At 45.0% G+C, this 14,138-nt stretch overlaps 1 protein-coding gene across 1 annotated transcript; it reads right to left on the reverse strand.

The window, feature by feature from the left end:
* Positions 1-1,776: 1,776 nt before the first annotated feature.
* HIKESHI (heat shock protein nuclear import factor hikeshi) lies at positions 1,777-12,219 on the reverse strand. Its single transcript, XM_054975131.1, has 5 exons — positions 12,085-12,219; positions 10,367-10,604; positions 8,151-8,302; positions 5,143-5,261; positions 1,777-2,005 (listed from the first exon to the last, which is right to left on the reverse strand). Exons 1-5 carry the CDS (start codon positions 12,112-12,114, stop codon positions 1,951-1,953), a joined length of 594 nt encoding a protein of 197 aa, XP_054831106.1. The 5' UTR covers positions 12,115-12,219; the 3' UTR covers positions 1,777-1,950.
* Positions 12,220-14,138: the final 1,919 nt, after the last annotated feature.

Below are 14,138 nucleotides of genomic sequence, written 5' to 3' on the forward strand. Positions count from 1 at the left end.
GGGCAGTTCAGCCATTTATTTTTATTGTACATCGGGTAGGATGCACTACTTTGACCTTCAAAAAGGCAGGCCACAAAAATAATGGTTTGGATCCTCTTGAGAATACACACATTGCAGGCAGAAAAAGGGGGAAAGGGCCAACAACTAAGAGCAATCAAATAAGCCATTTTATTCACTTATTTTGGCCAGCTCAGAGACACATCCTATATAATATCATGCATATTCATCAGGACTGGAGAAAAGAGGAACTCCCAGACTTCGCAAGAATGCATCGACGCAACACATCTGGAGATTCCTGACACACTTAAAGGTAACAGTATAACTAAGGGCCTCAATGTCAGCTAGAAGTCTAAGCGATGCTCAGAATCTTAAAAGTCCATTCTAGCCAGGTAGTCTGTGATGGAAACAAGCAAGAGGCAAAGTAAGAGGCTAGCCAGGAGAGAAATGTGGGCTAGAAGAGAAACAGAAAATGGTTTAGAAACATAGGTGCAAAATGGCAGAACCATCTCAGGCAGTGATCCACAGCAGAGCACACATGGTGTCTGCCCACCAATGTGCTTCCAGGCGTCCATTTGCTCCTTCCCTAAAGCAAAACGGCATCCCTGGCTTTCCTCTACCACACTGAAGAACCCAGAAACAACGGACTTCATGGGAGGCCAATGCTTGGCTTACAACTTGCCCGCCCTTTCGTGACTGGCCCCAGTACCCCATAGCACTTGGTTTTTTACTGTCCTCGACCCTCCACGGCAGCCCCTTCTGTTTTGAAATTCTCATAGTGCCCAGGCTCAACAAGACTGGGGACCTCTGATCAAGAGCGCTCATTTCTGCAGCACCTTTACTGCTAACTAATCCTGAAGCAGGTCAGGCTCCTGTTTTGCAAAGCAAAACCCCAAAAAGGCCAGTCTGCCCCCCCGCAGATGGCTCCTCAGAGAACAGCTGAACCTGCAGCGTACGGGAATCCAACGTGCGATTCTCTGAGATGCAGTCAGCGTGCATGATTTGCAAGGAGCTATAATCTGAAAGACATTTTGCACGCCCTAATAAAGGTTCGTACAATGATCTGTGGCACAGATAAAAAGGAGAGACTCCCCCTCCCATCAATATACTAGAATTGCGGTTCATAGGTTAGACTCAAACAGACGAGAGAAAGTACTTCTTTTGCACAATGTATAATAGTCTTATGGAACGATGCCACAAGAAATAGTGTCGGCCATTGACTTAGCAAGCTTCAGAAGTTGATCAGGCTTATCCATCTACAGTCCACGCTGGCTTCTTGGCACCTCCTTCATTTATATGGTACCAGTAAAAAGCAATTGCTGGGAGCTCAAAGTGGGAGATGCTATTGCTTTCATAGCCAGCTTGAGGGCTTCCTGGAAACACCGGAGTGGCCACTGTAGAAAACAGAACACTGGACTAGATGGAGCTTCACTCTGGCCCCGTGGTGCTTTTTACAGGTGACATAAACTGCGTGCACAGAATTCGGGAGATGGTTAAAGCATGAACAGCAGGCAAGCTAATCCCCAAGCCAGAACTATTCAAGAATAACCATCAAACAACATGTTTTTAAACAAGGCACAGGCTTCTAACAAAAGTTTTTTTTTCAGATTCTGTATGCATAATATGTCAGACCTAAGGAATCAAAGAAGACTCGAACAGCAAGCTTTGTTGTTTGCTTGTTTGGCACGACTGTAATATTATGTACAGTGGGTGACCAAGTTGCTCTTGTTGCAGCTTAGCATTTTCAACAACAACAACCAAAAACCAATCCACAATGACTACTTTTCAGGGCTTTAATTTTAAACAAAGTCCCAAAGATACTACAAAACCTGTGTGTTTCCCAATTGCATGGACTTGCAATTATTCCATCCAGATTTTCTTCCTAGGTCCATTCTGCCTGATCTTTAAGGTGCGATCATCCTTAGAGTGCATGTCAAATGACTCGACTTGTAATTATGTTTTCCAAAAGAACGGGTTCTGAGTTAGTCGTCTTTGGAAATTCTCGTACCTGGAAGAAAAAGGGAACACAACTGAAGTTTTTTTTGTATGTAATCCAATTTAACCTTCTAGTACTGCAGTGACTGGAAGGGCAAAAAAAAAAATCACTAATTATGAGCCTGATCTTTCCCCTTCTGTAGGCACAGAGGACTAGTTCTGATGAGATTACTCCCCACCTACCACCACTGATGGCACTTAAAACAGGCATAAGCCGCTGTGTTGAATGTAGTGCCGTTCCCCCAACCATTCCACGAACTACAAAAGCCTCCAACGACTAGTCTATTCCTCTCCATGGCTTGGATCCCAGCCAAAACAGTCCATAGGATGGAAGATAAGGGAGATTTTCATCAGGTCAGCCAACCTACAGCAGGCCCCTGACTTCCTTGCACCGCCCCCCACTACTTCTGGAGATCCTACCACCCTCCGCTTCAGGGGATATTCTGAGCTGTGTGGAGGGGGGAGAGAAAAGGAAACCACACTCTGTGGGCCTCAAGAAATCCCTTCCTTAGTGGAAATTTCTGGCAGGATCCAAGTCTGTGCCTCTAGCACCTAGATTAGTCTATTTTAGCATAATATGACCCTATCCTTTAGTCCAAGAGCCCAGAGCACCATGGGTAGTTGTCTCTTCCTCATTTAGCCTCACTGGTGAAAGCCAGTGTGCTGTAGTGGTTGGAGGGTGGTAGCTTTGGAGGGTGGATCTGGGAGACCCGGGTTCAAATCCCCGCTCAACCATGGATGGTGACATGAGAGCAGTCACACACTCTCAGCCTAACATACCACACAGCAGCTTGCATAAGGAGAGAAGAAAGTCAACCGCTTTGGATCCCCAATGGGGATAAAGGAGAGGTATAAATTATGTAAATAACAACAGCAGTTACGAGGTCGGTTAGGCCGAGAAGAAAAGAGAATGATTGTTTGAAATTTCCCCCAAGATACTAGTCCAACCCTCAAACCGCTACACCCTGCCAGCTCTCATTTCCATAACCAGTGAAAGCGCACTGCTTGCTTGGGATCTGGTGAAGAAGGGGCTCCTGGACAGCATGGCAGGCCCACGATCAGAAACAACTTTGTATGTTGCACTGAGCCCAGCAGCACCAAAGTCTCAGTAAGCACCGGGGGGTACCCTCTCCCCTAAACCGGAGTGCCAAACCACAGTCATTGCAATGAACTCCTTAGAGGACGAGGACGATCAAAGGCCACCCGATTCAGGAAACTGGACTCAGGGTTTTCACCAGCTGCTTGCATTAAGCTTTCTGGTAGGCCGTGAAGCTGTAACAGGATTGAGATCCTATGCTCTTTGCCATACCTTACTAGAATCAGAGAAAAGACAAAAAGCTGTGAACACAAACTAAGTCTCCCATCGAAAAGTATATCTTTGTTGGGTTACATATAGTTTTAGCAGAGAAGTGTTTTGCACAGCAGATAAAGAATCACAGACACGTGTGTGTTCAGCTTCTAAAATAACGTTTACTACATAAAGGGTAAAATAATAAAGGTTACATTGGAGATAAATTAAGAAGAGCTAACTTAGTTCCTACATCCTTCCATGCTGGAGGTAACGGTCTAACTGTCTGGAGAGCAATGGCGTCCTGAGTAAAGGAAAGAATGTCAATTGCCCCCCCCCCCCATAAACCTGGTCAGCCAATAATCAATCCTAGATCTGTTCATTAAGCATGCAACTCCCCTTTGCCCTGGCGGGAAGAACAACTCAACATCTAACTGGCCTCATGCTAAACTAGCTGTGCCTAACTAAACACAAACAGATTAACTCTTTCATGACAGAAGAGAATGACACTTGCAAAATCCCAACAATCTTACATAATCTAAATGGAAGATATAGAAAACCAGAGGCTATGAAAATAGGAAAATATGTAAGTAATACTTAGAAGGATTTTCTCATCGTTAACACAATTCTCTAATAGTTCTCTTTACAATAACAGGGTTAGGTTTCTTAAGTTCATTGCCTCTGGTTTTCTAAATCTTCCAATTAGATTGTGTAAGATATACTTTTTGATGGGAGACTTAGTTCGTTTTCACACCTTACTAGAAGGCAGGAATCTGGGGCAGTCATTAGGGGCAACTGAGGGTAAATAAAAGTTCTCTCTCTCATCAAAAATAATCTGTAAATATCAACTTAATTTCAAATTTCACATATCCACCAAAAGATACAGACCCATAAAACATCTCCTAGACCAGCGATGGCGAACCAGCTGGCACGCAGAGTCCTCTCTGTGGGCACGCGAGCCAAGTCGCCAATCGCTAGGTCCAGGGCTCATTTGGAGGGGGAACGCCTGGAACGGCATTCCAGTAGCCCTGAGCAGAGATCACATGGGTTTTGGCCCTGCCCACGTGATTCCTTTTCCTCAAGGCTGCTTCCCTGCTGCCCGTCTCTTTAGCAGCAGGAAGCAGAGGCAGCAGCCAGGCTGCTGGGGCTGGCTTTCTAAAGAAGAGTAAGCTGCTTTGATTTAACTTGCTTTACTTTCAGTCGTGGCTCTTGAGTGAGAGTGAGAGTGAGAGAGAGAGAAATGTTAATTAGTTCGGACAACTGTATGAGTTGTTTTTTCTTAACTAAAACCTCAGTATTCAGGTTTAATTGCAGTGTTGGCACTTTGAAATAAATAAGTTGGTTTTGTGTTGCAGCTTGGGCACTCGGGCTCAAAAAGGTTCGCCATCACTGTCCTAGACCACCTGCCAAACCCTCTGGAAGTCTACGTTGGTGCCTTATACCAAGGCAGCCCTCTGTCAAGCCAGTTCAGTAATGCCAGCTCTCAAGAGGTAGAAAAAAGGGCTTTCCTAATAGCAGCGAACTGAGATTCCTTAACAAAATGCCAGGGACTTTTCATGCACAAAATGCGTGCTCTACCAAGCCACTATCATCAGGGTAGGCCAAAAATAATGATGAAGAGCCAACTTTTGTACAGCCGTCAGTACTAAGGGTGATGTACTCTTGCCACAGGAGACAAGGCAAGTTGCTGGTCTGAAGATTCATCCAAATCCAGGACATATTTGGAGCCAAGAGGCTGCAGCATGTATTCAATCGTTGCTTCACTAACAAGGCAGGCATAATATCCAAATTGGTACTGCAGGTATCAATCAGCCTTCCCCGAGTCCTTGCATCGCTCAAGACACATTTATCTTTTCCCTTACCACTTCAGGACGACGTTTGCAGGAATGAAGGCTTCAGAGGGGTTTGGTGTCATCTGGGCCTGAGTGACGGCAAACGACGAGGCGAAATTATAAAAATTGTCTAGCATCTTTTGCGTGAACTGAAATGCAAAACCGACAGACAAAGGTTAGCTTCTGCTCAGCAGTCTTCATGGGTTTTAACAGCATTTCGCAAAAGGGATTAAAAGTCTGCTGAAGTGCACTTTTTTTGGAAAAGGAAGCGTTGTGTCAGGCTATGGATGACAGGATATGGTAGACAGGTCCCTGCACCATTGCAACAAGAAGTCCAAGCTCTTGGTTAAATGGTTTTATTCAGAAATCCAATCTTTCCATAGAGTTACTCAGAGGCAAGAAAGCATCTCAGCAGTACATACTTCCTTGACAGGAATAGAGACTTGAGGAAAGTACAACTCTAAATACCCACTCAGAAACGAGATAACACAGCTGGGTTCTCAGGCTGTTAGAGAAATGAAAGTGTTGGTTAGGGCATTTGCAAAATGAAAACAAGGTACAGCATTACAGCATTAGCAATGGCTCAACAAGGTACACAGCATTAGCAATGGTTCAACACATAAAACAATGTTATGGATGTAGGGGTACAGACATGACACATTGTTTTTATTGTTATATATTGGTTTTATGTTTGTAAGCCACTTTCAGGAACACTGATAAAGAAACAAGCGATTCTTCCGACAAAGAAAAAGCCAAATGGGATATTAGTTTGAGAGACAAGAGGCATTCAGACATCACAATAACTGTGGATGTGATTAAACCTTAATTGCTTGTGAATTCCGAATACATATGATCCAATAAACCAGTGTTTGCTGGTTAGCATCACAGTGGGATCTCGCACTAGTAGCTAGTTTGTTAACCTATTGAGGGGTGCTGTGCTGTCTGAATACACAAGCCAGTTTGTTGAATAGCACGCTCACAACCACCTTGAAACAGACATGGTGGGACAGGGGGGTGCCCTTCCTTCTGGGAGGCGGAGAAGAGGCAAGAAGCAGACGGATCGGACTTCATTTACAAGCCAGGAACTTACTTACATGTGGTTGACTAATTAGAATCTGTTACACGAACTGTGGTTTATTGCAATTTCTGAACACAGGCAAAAAGAGAAAGGGAAGCAAGAAAGTAATCCGGAGGGTGGGGTGGGGGGGATGATAAGTCCTTGTTCTAAAAGCTTCTGACTTGATGGCATGTACGCTCATATCTGTATAAACACACCCACCATGTGGTGATTGACGGTGTGATCCCAGGCAGGACTATGCCTTTCTAAGCCAACTGACTTGAATGGATTTTGAAGGGTTCAAACTCTTAGAAGTGAACTGATCTCCATCACCAGTTTCAATTACTGAAAATACACACCTTGACCTCAATTTTACCACTTGTGGGTGTGTGTGCGTGTTATATTTATACAAACATTAATACAAGGACAAATTGCAGAAAAGATAGAGAAGAGGCTAGAAAACCATTTTTTTAAAAAAGGAACTGAAACTCACTCCTAGGCTGGGGAATCTGCCATGGTAACGGCTCTCTATCTTTCAAGGTATCTTTCCCATACTACCAGGAAGCAAACCTGCCATGCAGCTCCTGCACATTGCAAACTGGGGAGTACTTAAGGGAGCATCAATTTCATCTTGGGCCTCATTCTTCTGTGTGGAGATGTGCGCTCTAGAACAGTGGTTCTCAACCAGTGGTGCAAGTAGCACAGGTGGAGCTCAGACACAGCCTATATGGGACACTGGGTGTCCAGAAATCACACGCCTTCAATCTCCCTGTCCACCTGCCAGTGTTATGTGACATCTCCTGCCAACTGGTAAAGGTAACAAAAAAGGGGAGTGAAAAACAACAACCCTGTAAACCAACGGTAACCAAAGAGACTGCATCAACAGAAATAAATATATATCAAATCATTGATTATAATTAAAAATATACATTTAAAATGCCGGTATAAAGTTTAACAGGAAAATGCTTTTATTCTGATCCATGTATTCCTATTAAACTTTACACCAGTTTAATGTATATTTTTAATGTATATTTTTAATTATTTTCAACAATTTGATATTTATTTCTATTGTTCCAGCATCTATTGCCAAGCCTACCTGTCAAAGATTATCTACCTGTGACCTTCTGGCAAACTAGTAGTAATGACGGAACACCTATAAACATATAAGGAGGAGGCTTGTTTACATCATGGTGGAACCCAGGTTTTTTGACAGAGTGACTGGCGAATTGTAAGGCACGAAAGTTTGAGAACTGCTGCTCTAGAACACATGCCAACGTCACCCTGGAGCTGCACACAGCAAGGGAAGAGGTGCAGGCCATGGTTCAGACAAACTCAGCCACCAAGAGATCTCTGAGGTACTCCGGGAGTCCCTGGAACACAGCTTGGAAATCACTGCTTGGACAAATAAAGCAAGAGTGATGCCAACAAAGGTATACACTCAGCGTATCATATACAATCATTCAAGATTTTTCAATGGGGCAGCATGGTGCAGGGGTTAGAGTGTCAGACTAGGCTCTTGGAGACCCAGGTTCAAATCACCATTCTGCCAGGGAAGCTTACTTGGCAACATTGGGCTAGTCACTTGCTGTCAGCCTAACCTACCTCACAGAGTTGTTCTGACGATAAAATGAAAGAGGAGGATGATAATGTAAGCTGCTTTGAGTCCCTGTTGTGAAGTAAAGCAGGATTTTTAAAAATCTAACTAAATAAAGGCCTTGGCCTAGATGGCCCTTGTTGACTTGGTCTCATCAGCTCTTGGAAGCTAAGCAGGGTCAACCCTGGTTAGTGCTTAGATAGAAGAAGTCCAGACTCGCTGCGCTGAGGGAGGCAATGGCAAACCATCTCTGTTTATCTCTTGCCTTGAAAACTCTACAAGGTTGCCATAAGTTGGCTGCAACTTGACAGCACCTGATACACACACAAATAAATGAAGAGGCTATTTTGCTGATAATGCCCCAAAACAAAATGCCTTCCCAATTACCTCAGTGAATGAATTGACTGACGATACAGCAGCGCTTGCTACAGGGGTCTGCTGAGCCAAGAGTTCCAGCAGCTCCACAGAAATTCCAATCTGCGCTACCGATGGCACTTGAGGGATACTCATGGCTCCGAAAGGATGCTGGCTGCCTTTTCCTAAAAGAGACACCACAGGTGGCCTAATGCGTCGACCCAGTCTCTCAGCGGAAGCACAATTCTGAACATATCCTAACAAATGTCAAATCATGTTCGTTTTTCAATCGTGATATTCCAAAACTACACTTTCTAGCATCAGGTGAAGGGGAAGCTGGGGAAAGAAGGGATTAAACTGGCTTTAAGGGAGGAAAATAAAATGTGTCTGTTCAAATGGAAAATACAATCTGTCTGTTCAAATGCAAAGAATGTGAGTGCTTGGCAGTTTGATGAAAATACAAATAATTTCTAAAGAGGGCACAGGGTGTGAGTTTACATCAGAATGAAACATTATAGCTGCCTTCTGCCAGGCCTTTGGTCTACCTAGCTCACTGGGTCCACCCCATCCTGAAGTAGCTCTCCAGGCCTGAAGCACAGAAAAGCCTTTCCTGTTACCTACAGCCTGAAATCCCTTTGCTGAAGATACTACAGACTCAACAAGAGAACTTTTCTGCACAGCCAGTGTGCTGTAATGGTCAGAGTTCCAAACTAGGGGCTGGGAGACTCCGGGCTCAAATCCCTATTGGGCTTGAATGGGTGACCTTGGGCTAGTCACACACACTCAACCTAACCTACCTCACTGGGTTGTTCAGAGGATAAAATGTAAAGGAGAGAACAATGTCAGCCACTTTGGGTCCCCCACTGGGAAGAAACACAAGATATGAGCCCAGTGGCACCTTAGAGACCGACAAGATTTTCAAAGTGTACGCTTTCGAGAGTCAGAGCTGCCTTCTTCAGACACAAGTAGGAACGGTCCTAGACCCAGAGGAGTTAGCCGTGTTAGTCTGTAGTCGCAAAATAGTAAAGAGTCCAGCAGCACCTTTAAGACTAACCCACTTTATTGAGGCATAAGTTTTCGAGTTCTCTTGTCAGATTCTGAAAATCTTGTTGGTCTCTAAGGTCAGTCAGTCAATACCTTTATTGGCATAAAATAAAATTAAACAAGCCTATATTTCGATACACAAAATACAATCAAAACTTATATCATATAGTCCCTGTTTCTCATAGCAATTAAAAGAAATCTCGCTATTGAAAGGGTAATATGGGGACAATGATCCGATAAAAGAAGAGAAACAAGTCTCACTTCTAGCAGGCCGTGCCTATTATGCAAAATAGGATTAATTAACACTTCCCGTATTTGGATATAAAATTCGCATCAGAGCAAAATACGAGCAATCGACTCTGGTTCCCTATTACTGCATGGGCAGGTTCTTTCATAATAGAGCAATATGGCAAATCTTCCATAAAGGACCACAGATGGGAAAACATTAAATCTTGCTAACATAAAAGCATGACGTAAATTTGGAGCTGTGAGCTGTGTAAAATAATTAGCTGGAAGCCCCTGTCTTAATGTTATAATATATTGCAGGGGAGAGCAAGTTTTGTCTGCTTGGATTTCTAAGGTGCCACTGGACTCGTATTCTGTTGTTCTACTGCAGATCAACATGGCTACCCACCTAAACTACACTGGGGAAACGCAATGAAGTAAATTAATACAAAACATGCTCTGCCAGTGTGCCACGGCCTCCCCACTAAGAATGTATGGCTGCCATGAGAAGCAACAGACCCACATATCTGACTTGTAATAATCTAAAACGCATGACGCAACATCACTGCACTTTGAGGTTTCCACATCTCAGGTCATTAGTTGCTCACATGCAGGACTGGGGAAACAGCTTTTGATAATGTTGTAGCACATATTTTATAGCATTCAGTGTTCCTGGGGAGGCAACATGAAGCTACTTGTTCCGAGAGAAAGCAGTTTCTCTGAAGCATGTCATTCTAGCCTTAGAATAGTACCTATTTCTTTAATATCATGGCAAAACCGCACCATGTCAACCACTCACATCAGGGCAACTTTCTTTCCCTATTTTATTTGAGCAGATCTCTAAGAGAGACTATAACCCAAGTAAGTCCTAAACCTTGTCATTTTCAACCACATCTCAGGCACCAATTGCCATGACAAAGCATAGCGCTCTCTCTAAGATGAGAGTGCTAGAACAGAATGAAAAACAGAACCGCTCTTACCAGATTTTAGGCCAGAAATTTTGAAGATGGCACTCGGTTTCTCATTTGTAACAAATCCCAGCAGCTGCCACACTGCCACCCCATTCTCGTCAGGAAAGCAGAAGTAGACCGAACCACCCATGCCCTCGGGAAAAGGCACTGTTCCAAGCATGAAGACCACCACGTGGTTGATGCTTTCATAGTCAGGCAAGTCGAACACAAACTTGTCTTCTGCTACCTGCTGCGCAGCTGTTTGCACCTACAAAACAAAACCCAGGTTATCATTCACAACCTTGTGCTATACCCAAAAGCCACCCCACTGCCTGAGATATAGGCGAGAGATTTGCTAACACTGTTTGCATGCAACAAAACTGAGCAACAGCTAAAACATGCCACATGGCAACACCTTGCTCTGCATATGATCCCACCCTGCCACTGAAAAACAAACAAATCAATTTCAATATATCAATTTAATTTGCAAGAGGAGAGAAAACAGCAGCAGTGACAACACACTGGTGTTAAAAACAGGTTGATAAGAAAACCAAATGTGCAGCTATGGTAAGGGTGATCTAGACCAGCAGATTAAAGGCATGTAAATTAAATGGAGTAAATGTTAGCTTATATATAACCTCTCGGGATTAAACTGCACTCACAGGGTTCTCTCTATTAAAGAGCATTTTCACATGAAGGCTTCACATGTAGCTCTTGCTTATACTAGCTATCCACTAGAAAAAGATGAGAATGTGCCTTTGCCTAGGTTTCTGTTTACAGCCCTTACATACACAGGCTCCATTCAACATTAAAAACAGTACACCCGCTGATGGAAAGGGATGTACTAATCTAAATCCCGCTTTTCACAAGGTGCCAAAGCCTTTGATGCAGAAGAACTAAGAGGAGTGTGATTTCAGAGTAACATTATGCACTTAAGTTTCAGGTGGGCAGCCATGTCAGTGTGTAATAGAGGAGCAAGAATCGGTGCTAGGCTCTCGATGGCCCTTTCTTACATGCCCAGGGTAATACTGATCACTTTAGGGTCAGAGAAGAATTTTCTTCCAGGCCAGATTGGCCCAGGGATCCTGGAGGTGTTTTGCCTTTCTCTAGGCATGGAGCAGGGGTCACTGGGGGAGGTGAGGGGGGCCACAGCGATGAATTTCCTGCATTAGACAGGAGGCTGGACTTGAGATCCCTTCCAGCTTTATGTTTTTATGAGTCCAGTAGCACCTTAATAAGACCGACAAGATCTCTAGGGTATGAGTGTTCAAGAGTCGAAGCTCCCTTTTATTTATTTAGAATGTTCATCTGCTGCTTTTCTCCCGGAACTGGGAACTCAAGAGCGTTCTCGCGAAGCCTTCTAGAATTACAAAGCCTCCCGTCCCTTTTTTCAGAAGCCCCAACGTCAGGCTCCACCTGGTGGGGCCTGTAAGTCTCCTGGAATTACAATTGATCTCCGGGCAACAGAGATGGCTTCCCCTGGAGGCAATGGCAGCTTCGGAGGGTGGAATGTATGGCATCACACCCTGCCCCCCGCTGAGGTCGCTCCCCTCCCCAAACTTTGCCCTCCCCAGAATCCACCGCCCAAATCTCCAGGAATTTCCCAACTTGGAGTTGGCAACCATAACCCCCATCGGTTGTTATGGCAACCAGTTCTTCCCCCTGCCCCAGCCATCTCTATGGCAAGCCTCGCTCTCGTTACCATGGAGACCGGCCCCCACCCGCGTCAGTCCTCTATCGCCACTCACCAGCCGCCCGGCCACCAAGCAGCCAAACATGGCGGCGCCCCCTCAAGGCCTCCCCGAGGAGGCCGCGGCGGGTCCTTTCTGACGGCTACGAGCCACTCGCCTAGGGGAGCACCCAGGCGCCCTCCGTCACCCCGCCCTCCCCCGAAGAAGTACATCCGGGGCAGGCGGAAGAAAGGCATCGCCATGGAGATACAGGCTTTTTTAAGCCACATCCTGGGAGACTTCGTGTCCCAGAATGCATCGCGGACGCATCCTTATGAGAACTTCCGGACTAAAGCCTAGTTCTTCTACTCTTGCTCTTTCTCCACATCATATAGATAGTGCTAGAGCGGCGCCCCAACAGATAGTGGAGCATTCAAGGCGGCTTTCATTCTGGGCCGGAAGTTGGGACTCTGTGCCGGTTTGAGGTCCTGTGGAGGATGAAAGATGGGGTAAAACATAAACAGACTCGGGCGGAATTAGGCTGAGACTCGAGGTAGGGAATTCTGGGCAATGTAGTCTTCGCCTCTGTACCAAGTTCTACTGGCAGCACGACTGCTCTTGGGCTAAGGATATGAATTATTTTCTCATCTTCCTACACTCTTGCCCCCAGTTCGGGTCAGGTACCAATTTTCCACAGGCCAGTTTGGCTAAGGATCCTGGAGGTGTTTTGCCATCTTCTGGGCATGGAGCAGGGGACACTGGGAGAGTGGGGGGGGGGGGTAGTAATTGTGAATTTCCTGCATTGTGTAGGGGGTTGGACTAGATGACCCTAGAGACCCCTTCCAAACTTATGATTCTATGGTTTATTTTTCTTATTTATAGCCCGCTTTTCAGCCTTAGACTTAAGGCAGATTAATCAGTGTGGCTCAGTGCAGTCAATTTCAAAGGCATTTCAATAAACAAGGTAATATGGTATACATGTACATTTGCAAAGATTTAAAACCAGCAGAAAACCAATACAGAGTTCTCATATAGGTGTCCTCCTGCTGCATTTCAGAATGAAATTGTGCTCATTGAACTAAATGCTCTTCCATCATCCCCCTACCCTCCACACAGAATACTAGAATTTATTGTTTTATCCAGGCTCCTCTGATGAGCTCAGAGCAGCACACAACACTCTCCTCTTCGCAATAACTCCATGAGGGTGGTAGGATTGCCAACCTCTAGGTGGTGCCTGGAGATTTCCTGGAATTAAAACTGAACTCCTGATGACAGACATTGGCTTCCCTGGAGGAAATGGCTGCTTTGGCGGGTGGACTCTATGGCATTATATCGCCCTGAGGTCCCTCTCCTCCCTCCCCAGGCCTTACCAGTCCATAGTTGGCAACCCCTACTCCTTAGGCTGTGAGAGAGTTTGGCTCACCAAAGGGGAGCTTCTTTATGGACAAGGGGAGACTGAACCACATGGACTGCTGCCTTGGTTTTCTACATTTAGGGTTCGGAGGGGTTATGAAGACACATTGAATGATAGTTTCAACTGTTACACCTGACTGTCACATGCACCACACAAATGTTTGAAGGCAGCAGGAAAGGGAGTGGTTCAGTGATAAAAGCAACTGCTTCATGTGCAAAAGGTCCCAGGTTCGATCCCCAGCATCCAAGTTAAAGGATTTGGCTGTAGGTGATATGAAAGACTTCTGCCTGAGCCCCTGAAGAGCTGCTGCCAGCCTTTGACAGTACTGACTTTGATGGAACAAGAGTCTGATTCAGTGTAATGCCGCTTCTTATATGTCCAGTGCTATTCACGAGCTTGCTGCATTTGTACTACGCAAGACAGGCCTTGTAGCGATACCAGATACTTCTGAAATTAGCAAGATTACTTTGGTACTGTTCTAGTAACTTTTTGGGTACTTTTGCATTGGCTTTACCGTGTGTTCAAAACACTGTCAAGTCACAGCTGACTTACAGAGACCCCACATGGCTTTCAAGGCAAGAGACAAACAGAGGAGGTGTGCCATTGCCTAACTCTGCGAAGCCACTGTAGACTTCCTTGGTGATCTTCCATTCAAATACTAACCAGGGTTGATGCTACTTAGTTTCCAAGGTCTGAAGAGAGCAGGCCAGCCTGGGCC

This window comes from Eublepharis macularius, chromosome 3 (genome assembly GCF_028583425.1).
Source record: "Eublepharis macularius isolate TG4126 chromosome 3, MPM_Emac_v1.0, whole genome shotgun sequence".
NCBI lineage: Eukaryota > Metazoa > Chordata > Lepidosauria > Squamata > Eublepharidae > Eublepharis > Eublepharis macularius.